General features: G+C 48.1%; 1 protein-coding gene across 2 annotated transcripts; it reads right to left on the bottom strand.

The window, feature by feature from the left end:
- On the bottom strand, positions 330–5,898 carry TCL1A (T-cell leukemia/lymphoma 1A). Of its 2 annotated transcripts, none has more exons than XM_021100023.1 (4): positions 5,687–5,898; positions 2,166–2,287; positions 1,482–1,542; positions 330–962 (listed from the first exon to the last, which is right to left on the bottom strand). In XM_021100023.1, exons 1-4 carry the CDS (start codon positions 5,804–5,806, stop codon positions 612–614), a joined length of 654 nt encoding a protein of 217 aa, XP_020955682.1. In that variant the 5' UTR covers positions 5,807–5,898; the 3' UTR covers positions 330–611. The 2 variants fall into 2 exon arrangements, with proteins under 2 accessions (XP_020955682.1, XP_005656518.2); XM_005656461.3 differs by having other exon boundaries at positions 2,117–2,287; positions 5,687–5,892.

Raw genomic sequence — 17,996 nt, forward strand, 5'->3', positions numbered from 1 at the left:
AGTATTCTTTCCTCTTCAGTCTTTTTTTTTTTTTTTTTTTTTTCTTTTTTAGGGCTGCATCTGTGGCATATGGAAGTTCCTCGCCAAATCCAAGCTGCAGCTGCCGGCCACAGCCACAGTGGATGCACCACAGTTTATGGCAAGGCTCCTTAACCCACTTAGCGAGGCCAGGAATCAAACCCGCATCCTCACAGACATCACGCTGGGTTCTTAATCAGCTGAGCCACAATGGAAACTCCCTGTTTCAAACAGTCGTACTGGCAACTGTCTGTCCTTGCTTCTCTCTGCTAGAATCTAGGGCAAGGATAGAGTCTGGTTCTGCACAAACGTAGATGAATCGTCTTACATTTAATCAATCAACATTACAAAGCGTTCAGACTACATACAACTTCATAACTTCCAGGTCTGCAGGCACCTGTAGCACGGGGGCCCTCCAACTTCTATTCCCCTACAGGTGGGCAACCTGAGGGCCGGGCCACAGCACTCCCTGGCCTGGCCTTCTGCCATGTCCCGGGCTGGGGACTGCTGACCAGCAGGCTTCTAAGTCCTGAGCTCAGTCCTGGTGACTGTCTCCAAGGCCGCTCGACAGGGGGCGCTTTTATAGGCCAGGCTCAGGGGAGCAGGCCCGGCCCCTGCAGCCAGAAGGGTACAGAGCTGAGGGGACAGAATGGGAAGCAGCCCTGGGCGTGCAGGACAGGACACTGGGTGCTGGGAGGGACAGAACAGAGAGAGAGGCTGGGGACTAGGCAGCTGGAGGCACAGGGATGGGGGGGCAGCGGGGGAGGGGGCGCTGCAGGGAGGTCGAGCAGGTCCCAGGAAGGCTCATCCTCTGCCCATCCGTGCCCTCTGGACCCCAGGTGTGGCAGAGCAGAACACACAGGGTTGGTACATGAAGGCGAACATCCCTGCCGCAGGCTCGGTGTGCGGGGGGCGGGGGGCGGGAGGCGATGGAGCTGCAGGACCTGGGCCAAGGAGAAAACAGGGTCAAGGGCAAAGGGAAGGAAGAAGGCGTGGGGTGCGGGGCGGGTGGGCGTGGAGCTGCTGGGGGCGCGTCTGGATTGCGGAGCTTGGTGGCCTGCTGGTCCCCAGAGCCTCGGCCGCATGCCTGAGCCAGGACCGACTGCGAGCAGAGGGAGCGGCTTGGGGCCAGAAGACCCGGATGTGAAACCTGCCTCTGTGACTGGACACTTCAGTCGCTGGGCTGCTGAAAACTCATCTTTCTAACCTGTCAAGTTAAATACCACCCAGGTCGGCGGACGCGATGATAAGGAACCGGCCACAGCTGCAGAGCTTGGTACCGAGGGGCGCCCCGAATACGAAGGGGGCCTAAAAGGGATGGGCTCCCGAGCTGTCAAAGGAGGAGGCACGGGTCGCCAGCGCCAGGACCGTGGGACGGCAGCGCAGTCGGGTCGGGGTCTGCCCGGCCGTCGTGGGGGAGGGGATGTTCCCTCTTCCTGACCCGCCCCGCGGGGGGTGCTCACCCGGTCACTCATCCTCCGGGTCCGGCAGCTGCTCCAGAAGCATGTCCTCCATGCCGCTGAACTGTGAGAGAGAGGGAGCTGGAGGCCACGGCGGGGCCCAGCTTGAAGCAGCAGCAGGGGGAACCTGCCTTGGTGGGCGGGGGGGGACTCCAGGGCCCCTCCCCCATTAGCCTTCACCCACGTGACTGCCCCCAGAGAGGCCCTCCTATCCCCGAGGAGGCTTCTGGGAGACCTCGGAGGGTGGCAGGTGATTGTTTCCAAGGCTCTCCAATCCAGCCCTTTAAAACCTGCAGTTGTAAAAGTCCCAATGCTCTTTTGGGGGCCACACCTGCAGCATATGGAAGTCCCCAGGGTAAGGGTAGCATCAGAGCTACAGCTGCCAACCTACACCACAGCCACAGCAACGCTGGATCCTTAACCCACTGAGTGGGGCCAGGGATCGAACCGGTATCCTCATGGATAGGAGTTAGATTCTTAACCTGCTGAGCCACAGTGGGAACTCCCCTCCATTGTTCTTTTTTAGCCTCTGGTGTAGAAAAGGAGGGAACAGATAGAGGGCAGAGACTGGACATGGGGGAGGGGGCAGGGCCACTCAACGGTGGCCTGATGGGTCCCTGGGAGAAGCCCACACTTGCCTTGATGTGGTACACTATGCGCCAGAAACTGGAGTCTGAGCCTCGGTACCTTCTGCCGGGGTAGAGCTGCCACATGAGGGGCAGTGGGTACGGGGTCAGCTGGCTGGGGCACAGAGCCTCCATCAGGGGGACATCTTCCTGACGCATGAGTACTTGCCGGCCGCTTTCTGTCTGAAGAAGAGAGAAGGCCAGGGCACACCTTCAGGGCCCTGTGGGCACAAATATGTGGAGTCTGCCCTTCCCCCTGCCTGACCCAGCCCGCATCTGAGATGCTGGTGTCCCTGTTCCCCTAGGCTCTGTTCCTTAAGCTGGCACGCTCCTCTTAGGGACTCTGGCTGGACCAGGACGACCAGCACTCGAACGGCTCTAGAAACCCAGAGAGCGCCACAAAAGGTCCACTTTGTGACAAATGTCTGCTTGCTGGGGCATGCCATGGGGCCCTGGAGCTTCTGGAACTATGCAATTTGGTGCCTATTCCAGCTGATGTGGGATTTTCTCAGATTTTTTCTTTATCATCTATTCCCTTTTATTTATTTTAATTTTTTTAATTTTTATTTTTTGTGTTTTTCTAGGGCTGCACCCACGGCATATGGAGGTTCCCAGGCTAGGGGACTAATCAGAGCTGTAGCTGCTGGCCTACACCACAGCCTCAGCAACGGAGGCTCCGAGCTGCGTCTGCGACCTACACCACAGCTCACGGCAACGCCAGGGATTGAACCTGAAACCTCATGGTTCCTAATCGGATTCGTTAACCACTGAGCCACGACAGGAACTCCCATATATTCCCTTTTAAACAAGATGTCCCTGGACCCGAGAATCAGGTGACAGACCACTTTCTGCCATCTCCGCCCTGCCTCTGTTCCATCACCTCTGGCGAGACCACTGTGACAACCGCCCAGCTTGCTGCCTTGTGGGTCCTATACCCCACCGTGACGTCGCAGCACTGCAGCCAGAGTGTGCATCTAAAAATCAGGTCACTTCCCTCCTGAAGCCCTCCAGTGCCTTCCAAATGCAGGCGGATGAACTGCAATCTTCATGATGACCCACAGGCCCGGAGAGCAGGCGCCTTCCTCTCTCACCTCCCACTGTTTCCTCCTTGACCCTCTTTCAATTCCAATCACCAAGGCCTTCTCCTCGCCCGGTCTGGGACATGCACACTCCCAGAAATCTCTCCCATCTGCTCGTCTCTTCCTGGAACATTCTCCCCTAGATCCATGCAGGACCACACCTTCTTTAGGCAGGTCTCTGCTCCAATGTTTATCTATAGAGGCAAACGTCAGCAAAATCCAACTCTATGATATGCTTAAGAGGCATGCTCAAAACAGACATTCAGGAAGATTTCCAATAAAAGGATGGGTGAAGTGTGGCAGGTACATGCAAATGAAGATTCTCGAAGGCCCCCCCCCCCCCCGACTCGTAACGGCTTTTGCCATCCCACTTTAGTTATCCTCCACAGCTTACCACTGGCCTCAATTATCTTGCTGTCCTTCCCCAACAGAATGTCAGCTTCACAAACAGTGGGATTTTGTCACATTCACTGCAAATCCCCACAGCCCAGAATCCTGCCTGGCATATAAACTAGGTGCTTAACTTTAGTGCATGAATTAGAACTAGTTCGATGACTCTTTTCCCAAAGTACAAATAGCCTTTCAAAATTTTTGCCTATGAACTCAATTAGAACTCCCTGTTAAAAAATAATGTAGATCATCCTGCAAGGTGTAAGTGTGGAAATCACCATTCTTGCTGTGTTTGTAAAGGGCCTTCCATATCCCTTAACCCTTTTTAGTTTGCTTATTCATCTTTTGTTGTTGTTATTGACTTAAGTAAATCTTTGCCTATTAAGAAGACCGGTCCTGGACTTCCTGTCGTGGCTCAGTGGTTAACAAATCCAACTAGGAACCATGAGGTTGCGGGTTTGATCCCTGGCCTCGATCAGTGGGTTAAGGATCTGGCATTGCCGTGAGCTGTGGTGTAGGTCGTAGACCCAAGTTGCTGTGGCTCTGGCATAGGCCGGCGTCTACAGCTCCGATTAGACCCCTAGCCTGGGAACCTCCATGTGCTGCATGCAGGGTGCGGCCCTAAAAAGAGAAAAAAAAAAAAAAAAAAAAAGACTGGTCCTTTAAGTTATGTGGAGCAAACCTTGCCACATGGTTTGCTAAAGGGTGATGTTTTGTTGAGAATTTATAATGATTAGGTGAAAAACTCTACACTGTAGTTTCGGCACCATGCTGAAGAAAATATTTCTCGACCAGACATTAATAAATAAAAATATATTCATTTAAATTTTCCTCAAATACTTAAAGTGAATATTTAACTTGACTTCTAATATATAAATTATATATACACACATACATATAAATATATTTCAAAAATTTCAACACCAATAAAGATTCACATTTAGATGGGCAGCCATGTCCAAAGCCCAAACTCTGGAGGGCCCTGGAATCCCAATCCTGTGACCTACTAGCAGCCCTACTTTGAATAGATTTACATTTTATGTCTGTTTCCTCATCTATAAAATGGGAACAGTCACTCTCAATAACTTTTTGCTATTTTGCTATTATACACATATTTTAATTTTTAAATTTTTAAAATTTTTTGCTTTTAAGGGCCGCACCCGTGGGATATGGAAGCTCCCAGGCTAGGGGTCAAATCAGAACTGCAGCTGCCAGCCTACACCACAGCCACAGCAACGTGGGATCCAAGCCATGTCTGCAACCTACACTGCACCTCATGGCAATGCCAGATCCTTAACCCACTGAGCAGGACCAAGGATGGAACCTGCATCCTCATGGATACTAGTCAGGTTCATTTCCACTGAGTCACAATGGGAACTCCTAATATTATAGATTTTAGTTTTGCTTTTGTACTTTTTCAGTTTACATATGGAAAGTTTCAACATTTTCCACCTCTGTTTCTTTGAGGAAACCCAAGCTCTGAGAGTGCTTGTAAGAGAATTGTATTTCTTTAAAAAAAAAAAAAGTTAACATTAACTGAAGATCTATCTTAAGGCGTCACATATAAAACAAAGGCAATATCTATTCAATACTGGCTTTTATACTATATTATTTTTGAAGCTCGTGTCTTCCAAAACTAGAGGAAGTATGAAACTCAGTTGATCATACTCTGTTGAGGGTCCTTTCAAAATACAGATTTCTGGGGCTCGCCTGTGGAGTTCTGATAATCGGCCATGTGCACAGATCGTTTACTTTAAAGGTACATTATTCCCATTTTATGGATTAGGACCCTGAATCCCAGAAGAGTCCTGTTTTACTCGAGATCCTAGTCATACACTCCAGACCTGCGCGCCTCTGTGTTTCTCCCACCCTCCTTCCTGGCCTGGAGAACTACTCATCCGCGAGCCCAGCTCAAAGTGGTTGCATCTGTGAGTCCTGGCGGCCCTGGGCAGCCCTGGCTTTCTGAGCCCCCCGGCCACTGCGCTCACCCCGCGGAATCTGAGGGGTTCCTCCAGAGTCAGCACAGCCGGGGCGGGGGATGTCCCTGACTCCAGAACCCGGGCCATGGGGATGCCCATGCTGCCCCGAACGCCCGGCCCCAAAGCGGCTGTACCTCGGTGATTATGGGCAGCCAGGTGCGCTGGTTCTCGTCCACATACACAGACTTTGCCCAGATCCACAGGTGGTCCGGGTGCAAGGCCGTGTGCACCCTGAAGAACGGGACCTCGCCCATGGTGCCTGGAGTCTGGGAATCAAACACTGGAGCCTCTCAGAGCTACTCGCTGGTCCACAGGATGCAAAGCTCGGATGCTTTATAGCAGGATGTGCGCGGGCGCCCCCAAGCGTCAGGGCGGGAGGAGGGCGGGGCGGGAGGAGGGCGGGGGGGGGGGGGCGGGAGGAGGGCGGGGCGGGAGGAGGGCGGGGCGGAGGAGGGGATGGGTACAAGGCCCAGATGCAGAGTGCCATGCCCTGTGGGAAGACCACCAGGATCCGGAGCTGGCCCCGCACCCAACCCTGCCTTGTCCACTGAGACCCTGGCCTAGGAGCGCAGACCCAGGACTTCCACCAGACCCCCAGGCGGCCAGCCTCACCCTCCGCGCCCCACTCCCACTGCTGGGGAGGTGCTCAGGTCTGCGGCCTTGGCCTTTCCTTCTGTCAGGCGGCACCGGTGTCTTCCTTTCCGTCTGATGCCTGCACCCCACCGTCCGAGGCGGCCACTCTGGCTGCCCAAGCCACACCCCAGACTGGGACTCTGAGTCTCTGCTTGGAACTCACTCACAGTCGACGACGTTCGGGGACCCAGAGCCAGGGCCCCTCCACATCTGGAATCAGAAGAGACCGGTGCAAGCCTGAATCGGGCCTGGGCTTTCCCAGGTTCAAGGCACCACTTTCCGCCTGAGGATTTGGGTGTCAGAATCAATTTCCTTGGCAAACTGCAACTCTTGAAGCCCCCTCCTCCCCTGCCCCCATTTTCCAGTCTTTGATGAGGCTGTGGTCACCTAATAGCTGTTGTGAAACACGGTGGTGAAGAAACATGGGTTTTTCCCTTTATAAGCTTTTGAATTAATTAGTGAAAGCATCACTCAAAATGAATGCTTAAAAAGAAAGCCCCCCTTTCCGACTCCAAGATCAATGGATTTGAAGTCCCTGGGTTATAGGATCAAACTGGTCCTCTCTGTAAATTACATCCAATAAGGGAAAGAATTTCCCTTCATTTTGCAGTACCGCATGCCCATTAAGGCAATTAAGAAAATAAAATACAATGAGAAACATGTAAAAGGAACTGCAGCCTCCTTGCTCAAACATCAGCAGTGGGCAGGAGTTTGATGCCTCACGTTCAAGCGCTTTCTGACGAGGCACTAAGAAAATGATGTGTGATCTTTCGAAATGTCACAGAAATGAAAATGAGCTCAACACCTGATCCTCTGACAGCAAAGGTATGTATCTGCTTCTCTGCCCATCTAGACAGCCTAATTCCCAAGAAGGTGCTGAGGTGGCCTAAGGTAATAGAGATATAATTGACTTTACCAGGAACACAAAATAAAAGACAAAAGCCAAGTAAAGTTGGGAGTTGTGGGGGGAGGGGTTGACATGAGCCCAGCAAACCTTTTTCCCACTGCAGCTTCCCTGGTGGTGCTATTTTTTTTAATATTCAGGTTTGTGGCTTTCAGGCTGGTTTCCTTGTGAATGGTTTTTAATTCTTGGCCCAGGTAGCTACTGGTAGTAAGATAATATAGCCATGTTATCTGTTGAGGAAGTCTCAGCCCAGGCTTGAGTTTTGAGGTCAAAAATGATAAGTCCAGCTTCCCAGGCCTCGATCAGTGGGTTAAGGATCCAGTGTTACCCTGAGCTGTGGTGTAGGTCACAGACAGGGTTCGGATCTTGCATTTCTGTGGCTGTGGTGTAGGCCAGTGGCTGTAGCTCTGATTTGGCCCCTAGCCTGGGAACTTCCGCATGCCACAGGTGTGGCCCTAAAAAGCAAAAAAGAAAAAAAAAAAAAAAGAAAAAAGGGGTTCCCGTTGTGGCTCAGCAGGTTAAGAACCCGACTATTATCCATGGGGACTCGGTTGGATCCCTGGCCTTGCCCAGTGGGTTAAGGATCTGGTGTTGCTGTGAGCTGTGGTGTAGGTCGCAGATGTGGCTCGGCCCCACGTTGCTGTGGCTGGGGTGTAGGCTGGCAGCTGCAGTTCTGATTCTACCCCTAGCCTGGGAACCTTCAGATGCCATGACTGCGGCCCTAAAAAGACAAAAAAAAAAAAAAAAAAAAAAAGACAAGCCTAGCTTAAACAGTGTTGCTGGGATGGTTTCTTGTGGCGAGAGAAAAGGATACCCAGGAGCCAGTGTGGCCACTACCTGGCCACAGGGGTGGCTCCATGACCCACAGTGACCCAGGGCCTGCTGACTTCATTAGCACTGGTTCTGCAAAAGGCCACAAAGGCCACCAATGATGGAGCAGGAATTGGACCCATTTGACTGGAGGCTTCTGAAGTTTCTGGGGCTATGACCCTCTTCCCCTACCATTTTGAAAGAATAATCAAATTCTGCAATTTCATATGTCATCTTGCGTAGGATTCAGAAAATCTTTTGAGGAGTCGAATCAGCAGGACTGAGGAGTTCATCGCGCAGCCTCGGTGGCAGCCTGAGCCTTTATGGAAGTTCCGTGAGAGGGGAAACAGCTCTCCTGTGTGGCCTCAGAGACCGTGTTGTCTGCCCCATCTTAGGGCTCAGGGCCAGGCAGCCTGGCTTTAGAGCTGTGCATTCCTTTCCAACCCTCGCCTTTATTAGTCTAGCAGCTCCTAGAGGATAATCCAGACCGTGTTTCACATGGAAAGGAACACTAAGCAGTTAGGTTGACTCATCTTTTTAATATCATCCTTAACTGATGCTTTCATGTCCTGACTTGGAGCCAGTTTTGCCTTTGCCTCTATCAAGCCTGTGAACTTGGCCAATCCTTGGCTGCCTTGGCCCCATCACCACACTTTTGCAGTGAATGGGCCAACTAGATGGGTCCCCTCCAAGTCTGTTTCTAACACAATGGTCCCTGACCCTCGATAAAGTTGCCTAATGGGAGGAGGGAATGGCTGAGAGCGGTTTTGAGCAGAGTAGCCTTGGGTACCGGGGATCCCAGTAGCATTCCTTCTTCAGGACTGAGGAAGCCATTCTTCTTGTTTGGGTTCCAAAGAAGGCCTTGGGGGTGAGTCATGACCATTAGTGTGTTCTAGAGCTATGCTACGGGAAGTGTGGTCCTGGACCAGCTGCCTCTCCAGCCCCCAGACCCACTGAGTCAGAATCTGCATTGGCACGAGGTCCCCAGGGGATTAGCAGGCATGCTAAGCATTGGTCCCCACAGCGGCATGACCAGGAGGGAGAGATGGCGGGTGTCTGTCTGCTTATGTCAGTTCCCTCTACGGATTCTCTAACTACGACACAAAGTTGGATACGTGGTGGGAGTTCCCATCAGCAGAAACGAATCCGACTAGTGTCTATAAGGATGCAGGTTCAATCCCTGGCCTTGCTCAGTGGGTTGGGGTTCCCTAGTTGCCATGAGTGGTGGTGTAGGTGCAGAGGTGGCTCGGATCCTGTGTGGCTGTGGCTGTGGCTGTGGCATAGGCCGGCTGCTGTAGCTCTGATTTGATTCCTAGCCTGGGAGCCTCCATATGCTAGAGGTGTGGCCCTAAAAAAAAAAAAATAATAGTAATAATTTGGATATGTGTTTATCGCTTAGTTCTAGGCTCTTTTATTTTTTGTTGCAATGACTTCTGATACGTAAAGGGTTTTTCTCTTACAATCCTGCTCATCAGTGGCATCCCATCACCCTTGACTGTAGCAACCTGTAAAAAACCTCTTTAGGGCTGCTTAGGATCCAGGCCTCCGGCCCTACCTGAAGGACCCCAGGTCACTGAGCTAGTGGATCACAACCCTGGCTGTTTGTTAGCATCACCTGGGATGCTTTCATAAAATACCTGTGCCTGGGCCCCCACTCCAGACCAGTTAGAATAGAATCTCTGAGACGGAGGCTTTGTTTTGGTTTTCGGTAAAGGATTCCTCCGGTGAGTCTAATAGGCAGCCAGCGTTGCAAACTACTTCTCTCGAGATCTGAGTTACTGGTTTTGAGGGATGACCAAAATTTCTCAAACTAAATAACTGTGAAAGTGTGAAGGCTCTTCTTTCGGCTATCAGCTCTCATTGCGAACCTCACCCCAAGCCGGCCCTTCGCCTCTTTCCCGAGGCTCTGCTTCTCATTTGCTGCTTCCAATCTTTCGTGTGCAGGGAACCATAACAGCAAGTTTAGTAGAATTGGCAGGGTCTGAGGGCTCATCAGTGTGTGGAGCACAGAGGCTGCATCTGTGCCAGTCGCCTAGAGTGTGGTTTTTTTTAATTCTTTTTTTTTTTTTTTGCTTTTTAGGGCCACACCTGTGGTACATGGAAGTTCCAGGCTAGGGGTTGAATTGCAGCTGTAGCTGCCAACCTACGCCACAGCCACAGCAATGCCAGATCCTTAACCCACTGAGCGAGGCCAGGGATCGAACCTGCATCTTCATGGATACTAGTTGGGTTCACTACCACTGAGCTACACATTTTTGTTTTTTTAAAGTCTAACATGTGGCCCATATTTCAGATAATTAGGGCTGATGACCTAGTGAATTCAGGGTAAGAGGGCTGTTACAGCCTTTTCCCATAAGGGGTGAAATTTTTTCTCTTGATTAATGGAGAATCTGGGAGAAGGATAGTCTGAGTGAAACTCAGGGACCTGCATGGCTACTATCTCTCTTTTCAAACTTAAAACAGAGTTTTCTTTAAGTCTTAAGCATTTCTCAAAGTTTAGTTTAAAAAATTTTTAAATGATTTTTATTTGTTTCCATTATAGCCAGTTTGCAGTGTTCTGTCAATTTTCTACTGTACAGCAAGGTGACCCAGTCACACATACATTCTTTTTTTCTCACATTATCATGCTCCATCACAAGTGACTAGATATAGTTCCCAGTGCTATACAGCAGGATCTCATTGCTTATCCATTCCAAAGGCCATCGTTTGCATCTATTAACCCCAAATTCCCAGTCCACCCCACTCCCTCCCTCTCCCCCCATTTCTCAAACTTTCAAGTCTATAGGGCCATCTTGGTAAAATGCAGATTCTTATTGGGTAGCGTTGGGGTGGGATTCTGCCTTTCTAACAGCTCCAAGGTGAGGCTGATACTCATGGCCTATGAACTACCCCCGAGGAGCAAAGCCCTATACTCACCCGAGACACACACCACACAAATGCAAAGGCAGACACGATAACTTCTACTCAAAACATACCAAAGAGCTGACCCTCCCAAACTGGGGGAGGGAGCAGCACGTGGTAGAAACGTAATGGACACTTAGAGCTGGAAATGGGGTTCCCCTTTGCCCGGAGATAAGCTGAGATTTACCAAAACATGTATCAGAAACCCTGGTCAAGCCTGGACTTCCTCTGCACTTGGAGTGGTACAGCTGCCCCCTCTCTGGGGCTGCTCAGTGGCTTGGCTTTTCTTCCTCCATCCTCTGTTCTAATTTAATTTAATTTGATCACAGTCATTTGACCTTAGAAAAATATTTCACGTATATCTTTATGCCTCAGAGACAAATGGCCCTTCATTTCATGCTTCTAAGATATCTAAGCTGAGGTAAATATATTAACTACATGGTGCTTTTAGCTTTCGTACTGAAAATGTCCCCCAGTACCATTCACCCAGTTACCTCCTGACCTAGCTTTTCATTTTTAGGATATTTTAAATGGAATTCTCACCAGTTAACAGCATGGGGCACTTATTTTTATATGAGGTATATACATAGAGTATGCTAGGAAGTCCCCATTGTGGTGAAGTGGAAATGAATCCGACTAGTATCCATGATGGTGTGGGTTCGATCCCTGGCCTTGATTAGTGGGTTGAGGATTCAGTGTTGCTGTGAGCTGTGGTGTAGCTCGCAGATGCGGCTTGGATCTGGTGTTGAATGTGGCTGTGGTGTAGGCCAGCAGCTGCAGCTCCAATTTGACCCCGAGGCTGCGAACTTCCATATGCCACCAGTGCAGCCCTAAAAAGACAAAAAAATTAAAAAATTAAAAAAAAAAAAAAAGGGAGTTCCTGTCGTGGCTCAGTGGTTGACGAATCCAAGAACCATGAGGTTGCAGGTTCGATCCCTGGCCTTGCTCAGTGGGTTAACGATCCGGCGTTGCTGTGAGCTGTGGTGTACAGACGCAGCTCGGATCCCGCGTTGCTGTGCTTGGGTAGACCCAGCTCAGCCTAGCCTGGGAACCTCCATATGCCACGGGAGCGGCCCAAGAAATGGCAAAAAGACAAAAAATAAATAAATAAATAAATAAAATAAAAAAAAATAGAGTATACTTTATACTAATATGTATATTTCTTGTGCTAGGTCAGAATCTAGTCGTTTCTTAATTTTTCCAATTTTTTTAGCCAATCTCCCAAAGACAGCTGAATAATTTATCCTTCCACAACCACTATGAAATATGACATTTCCATGTACAAATGGGTCTGTTTCTGGGCTCTGTTCTGTCCCATTTGACTGTCGCTATGGTAAAACCACACTTAAACATTATTATGAATTTGAATTTGAAATTCTTTTTTTTTTTTAATCTTTTTGCCTTTCGAGGGCGGCTCCTGCAGCATATGGAGGTTCCCAGGCTGGGGTCTAATCGGAGCTATAGCCGCCAGCCTACGCCAGAGCCATAGCAACGGGGATCCAAGCCCAAGCCATGTCTGAGACCTACACCACAGCTCATGGCAATGCCGGATCCTTAACCCACTGAGCAAGGCCAGGGATCGAACCCGCAACCTCATGGTCTGATTTGTTAACCACTGAGCCATGACGGGAACTCCTGAATTTGAAATTCTTGATGGGAGAAGTCATCTCTCTTTTTTTTTTTTTTTTTTTCTCAAAATTGTAGTTTTGCATTTCTGTGTGTTTTTCTTCATACTCTTGGGATTTTTGCTTTTTAAGGATACACCCATGGCATATGGAGCTTCCCAGGCTAGGTGTCACATTGGAGCTACAGCTGCCAGCCACAGCCACAGCAACACAGGATCCAAGCCACGTCTGTGACCTACACCACAGCTTGTGGCAATGCTGGATCCTTAAGCCACTGAGCCAGGCCAGGGATCCAACCTGCATCCTTGTGGTTACTAGTTAGATTCGTTTCTGCTGCGCCGCAACGGGAACTCCCAACATGAATATTTTTAACTTGCTGTAATTTTATTTAGAATTGTTGTATCTGCCTCTTGTCACTATGTACCAATGAAAACATTCTATTTTCTCTGTGTTTATATCATTTAGAAGATAATTATGCCTTCAAAGTTGGAAAAGATACATTTACATTTTTTTAATTGATGCATGCATAACATGGCATGAAGGCATGCATGAACGCTATGTTTTTTCTTTTGAGGGCTGTACCTGCAGCATATGGGAGTTCCCGCTTTGGGGTCCGATCAGAGCTGCAGCTGCAGCCTACACGGCAGTTTGTAGCAACACTGGATCCTTAACCCACTGAGCAAGGCCAGGGGTCAAATGCACATCTTCATGGACACTGTGTTGGGTTCTTAACCCACGGAGCCACCATGGGAAGTCCATGAATGAATTTTATTCCCTCTAGAATAAAATTTTCATGTTGACATTGCACTCAGCATCCTTGCTAAACTCTTGCATTCGTTTTGATAGTTGGTCTATCTGCAAATGATAAGTTTTTTTTCCTCTTCCTTTTCAATCTTTATTCTTCCTTATGTTTGTCTGTCTGTCTGTCTCTCTCACCCTCTCTCTCTTTCAGTCTCTAATTCTTTCTGTCTCAATGACTTTTTGTTAAAATAAGTTAAATACCAGGAGTGGTGGATGGCAGGTGTTCCTGTCCTGCTCCTGTCTGTAGTAAGAATTCTTCTAAAGTCTAACCAGTAAGCATGACATTAGCTGAAAGCTGTGGTAGATATGCTCTTTCAGTTAAAGAATGTCCTACCATTCCTACTTCTTCATTTTTTTTTTTTAACCATATGTGTTGAATTTTACTGGATACCTTTTCTGCGTCTATTGAAAGGATCTACATTTGTGGTGAGGCGGTAACTGCAGTGCTGTGGGTTGCCTACCCCACCCTCATTTCTCGTCTTCATGCTGCAGAAAACCTCATTCTGGGCTGGGGGTGGGGTGTTCTGCCTCTTAACTCTTCCTGTAACTGGGAGTAAGGATGACCAGCCTCATGAGTAAATCCTGATTTCTCTAAGGCCATTCTTGGTTTTGGGTGCCTCTGCGCCTTACATGCTTTCTTGCCTATGGAACCAAACTTGTTTTTTCCTTTAGATCTAGAAAGTTCTCAGCGATTAGGTCTTCAAATCTTATCTGTCTCACATTCTCCTAATTTTCTTCTTCTGTAAGGATTATTGAATATGTATTTATATTTCTGTATCCATCTTCCACATCTTAGCTCATTTTTATTCTTTCCTTCTCTTTTAGCTAATAAATCCCAGGAGCTTCCTAAGACTGATTTTTTTTTTTTTTAGGTCAGTAATTTACTATTTATTGGTATCCATTATGTAATTTAGTTTTCCTACGCAGTTTTTCATCCTGGGAATTTTATTTTTATTTCCATAACTTCGTGGGGGTGTAGACAAGAGAAGAATACAATTTAAAATCTTCCTGGTTTCACTTTTTTTTTTTTTTTCTTTTTACTGTCACACCTGCAGCATATGGAAGTTCCTGAGCTAGGGTCAAATCAGTGCTACAGCTAAAGGCCTGTGTCACAGCCACAGCAACAATGGATCCAAGCTGCATCTGTGACCTGTGCTGCAGCTTGCAGCAATGCCAGATCCTTAACGTAATGAGCGAGGCCAGGAGTCAAACCTGCATCTTTATGGAGGCTACGTCAGGTTCTTAACCTGCTGAGCCACAGTGGGAACTCCCTGGTTTCACCTTTTTTTTTTTTTTTGGTTTTCGGGGCCACCCCTGCTGCATATGGAGGTTCCCAGGCTAGGGGTCCAGTCGGAGCTACAGCTACCGGTCTATACCACAGCCACAGCAACATCAGATCCAAGCCGTGTCTGCAACCTGCACCACAGCTAACAGCAACACTGGATCCTTAACCCACTGAGCGAGGCCAGGGATCAAACCTGCAACCTCATGGTTCCTAGTCGGATTTATTTCCACTGTGCCACGATGGGAACTCCTGGTTTCACTTCTTGCATGATTCCTCTGAGAACACTTTAAAGGAGAGCCTTTGGTAAATCTTCTAAGGATCTGCTGTCTAATATAAAATGACTATTCACGTGTGATTATTGGGCACTTGAAGCGTGGCTAGTCTATATTGATATGTGTTGTGGTGTAAAATACACACCTGATTTCAGACTTAACACAGACATGCACACACAGTAGGCAATGTTACCCATTTCCACAAATATGCCATCTTCCCTCATTGCACTGTGTAAATCTTTGCTTTTAGTCTTTGTCAACAAAAAAGTCATGAATTTCTCAGGATGCTGTGTGTGTACTATGCAAACTCATGGCTCTGAGCAGGACCTGAGCACTCTGCTAAAGGCAGAAACGTGAGCTGTAAGATGTAGACATTAAACTATCCAAATACCACACAGAGAGCGTTTCACTGACTCTGGAGTTCTGGGAAATCATCTGGATAATCGAGGTTGCTGCTCAAGTGAGCCCTGGGCAGGGGTGATGTCACAGTGCCTCCCTGTAAAGGAGGACATTAATTTTACCTTTAATAAAAGACCTGGGATCAGGATATTTAGAAGGGAATTGGGGTAATAACCATGACTTGAGTGCCTTATGAGTACTCCAGGGTTTCTTTCTCATCTACCTTTTCAATTTTTTTTCATTTTTCCATCTGCCTTTCTTCTTCCACCTTGTGCTTCCACTCAGCCAACAGTTCCACACATTGCAAAGAAAAGACAAAACAAACTAAAAAAAAAATCCTTCTCCCTAGCAAAACAACATTTGTTCAAGTTAGGAGAACTTTAAGTCATAGGAAAGTGATGCATCAGGTCAGCCATTTCTTTGAGGAATTCGGAGAAGGGGGCCTGACAGTCACCTAAAAGGAACATCGGGACTTGTTTGACTCCCTGGGTGGGGTATAAATGAGGAAAGAAGGCCAATTTTATGTGTCAACTTGACTGGCACAAGGAATGCCCAGACGGGCAGTTAAACGTTACTTCTGGGAGGTGGGTAGTCTGTAAGGATGGTTTCTGAACGATCGGCATTTGAATTGGTGAAATGTGTAAAGCTGCATCTGCCTCCCTCATTGCCTTTAAAATCCCTGTGTGGGTGAGCATCACCCAGTTCATAGAGGGTCTGAATTTTAATGAACCAAACTTGGGTCCACTTGCCTGCATGCAGTAAAGCTAATCTATAGGCACTAGGGTTGTGGAAGAGGAAAGTACAGCGTTTACTACAGGATACCAAACAAGGAGAATGGGCAGCTCATGCTCAAAAGGCCCAAATTCCCTGATGGTTTCCAGGGAGGGATTTTTTTTTTCTTCTTTTTAGGGCCACATCTATGGCATATGGAGGTTCCCAGGCCAGGGGTCTAATCGGAGCTGTAGCTGCCGGCGTACACCAGAGCCACAGCAATTTGGGATCTGAGCCATGTCTGTGAACTACACCAAAGCTCATAGAAATGCCAGATTCTTATCCCACTGAGCGAGGCCAGGGATTGAACCCACAACGTCATGGTTCCTAGTTGGATTTGTTAACCACTGAGCCACGACAGGAACTCCTTTTTTGTCTTTTTTAGGGCTACACCCATGGCATATGGAGAATTCCAGGCTAGGGGTCAAATTGGAGCCACAGCTGCCGGCCTACACCAGAGCCACAGCAACACCGGATCATTAACTCACTAAGCAAGGCCAAGGACCCAGCCCACATCCTCATGGATACTAGTCAGATTCATTTCCACTGAGCCACGATAGAACTCCCCAGGAGGGATTTTAAAGGCAGGGTGAGGGAGGCAGCTGCAGGTGTATGAGCAGCTTGTGCACAGTTCTCAGATTGGTGGACATCTAGATGAAGTTTCAAGCAACATCAGCCTTCTGGTTTCCATAGGTCTAGGGTCTGTTTCTTGTGGTCAGCAGTGTTCACCTGGTGGGGATCTGCTTTCTGTAAAAACAACTTAGGAATGCATGTCAGGCCTTTATCTATATCATTCGGGAACTGTGAGTTTGATGGTTCTGCTGTGTGGCACATTTCATAGCCTGCGTATTTACTAGGGTCCAGGCCACCCGCTATTCTTTGTTTCTCCATCTTCATGTTTCCTAATCATGAACTCTTGAGTCAGCCCTTTGAGACTCAAGGGAGGCTTGGGAGACTAAAGCAAGAGCCTTGCATGTCCAAGGACAGGGACACAGGGGCTTGTAGATGGCTTCAGGAATAGAACAAAAAGACTGGTGTTTCCTGCCCTGGGAACTCCCAGTTTTCAGGTCTTCAGAGCTGGACTGAAATCTGTACCTTTGGCGCTCTGGCTCTGAGGCCTTTGAACAAACACCACTGTCTTTCCTGAGTGTCCAGCTTGCAGACTGAAGATCATGGGACTTCTCAGCCCTCAGAAATGCATGAGCCAATTCCTCATAATAAATCTTTTTTAAAAATATGTATCTGTATCTGTGAATTGATTGATGGATGAGTAGATAGATAGATAATCTCATATTGATTTTGTTTCTTTGGGTACCCTAATACAGGTGCAGTAATGGAGGGTGGAGGCAGGATGCAAGAGTTCAACATTCAGGTGCCTCTGGGAGCAGGCATGCTGGGATCTGGAAAGAGACCTGCAGGATGGAAGGAAGCTGAGGTCAGGCCAGATGTCTCCAGTGGGTGGGGCCTCTGGTGGTACTGAATAAATGAATAAATACTAGTCCTATGTAAATTGCTCAGCAATGAAATAGAGCTGGGGAAGGTTAGCCAAGATTACACTGTATTTATAAACATTGATTGTAAGCATATGATTATGAAAGAGTCTTACTGAAGAGAGGGCTTCCTGGAAGGGTCATTCACTTCGGCAAAGTAGAGCAAAAATAGCAACACTGTTTATTCGTATTGCTGGGAAATGAGTCAGAGATTGCAAGCTGAAATTCAAAACTAGGCATGAGGGTCCTGGAATGGTAGGCACAATTTGGTTTGTATGGAAATATATGACTTTGTTTTCTAGGAAGAGGATCCAGACTCTAAAGATTAAAAACTACCAGCATTCCCTTGTGGTGCAATGGGTTAAGGACCTGACATTGTCACTTCAGAGGCTCAGGTTGCTGCTGTGTTGCAGGTTTGACCCCTGGCTTGGAACCTCAGCCAAAAAAAAAAAAAAAAAAAAAAAAAAAAGACAGCTACCAAACATGTGATTTGTTTTCTTGATAATTGAAGTTTCCCCTCTCCTTTAGGATAACTTAAAAATGTCATTTTCTG

This window comes from Sus scrofa, chromosome 7 (genome assembly GCF_000003025.6).
Source record: "Sus scrofa isolate TJ Tabasco breed Duroc chromosome 7, Sscrofa11.1, whole genome shotgun sequence".
Classification (NCBI taxonomy): Eukaryota; Metazoa; Chordata; class Mammalia; order Artiodactyla; family Suidae; genus Sus; species Sus scrofa.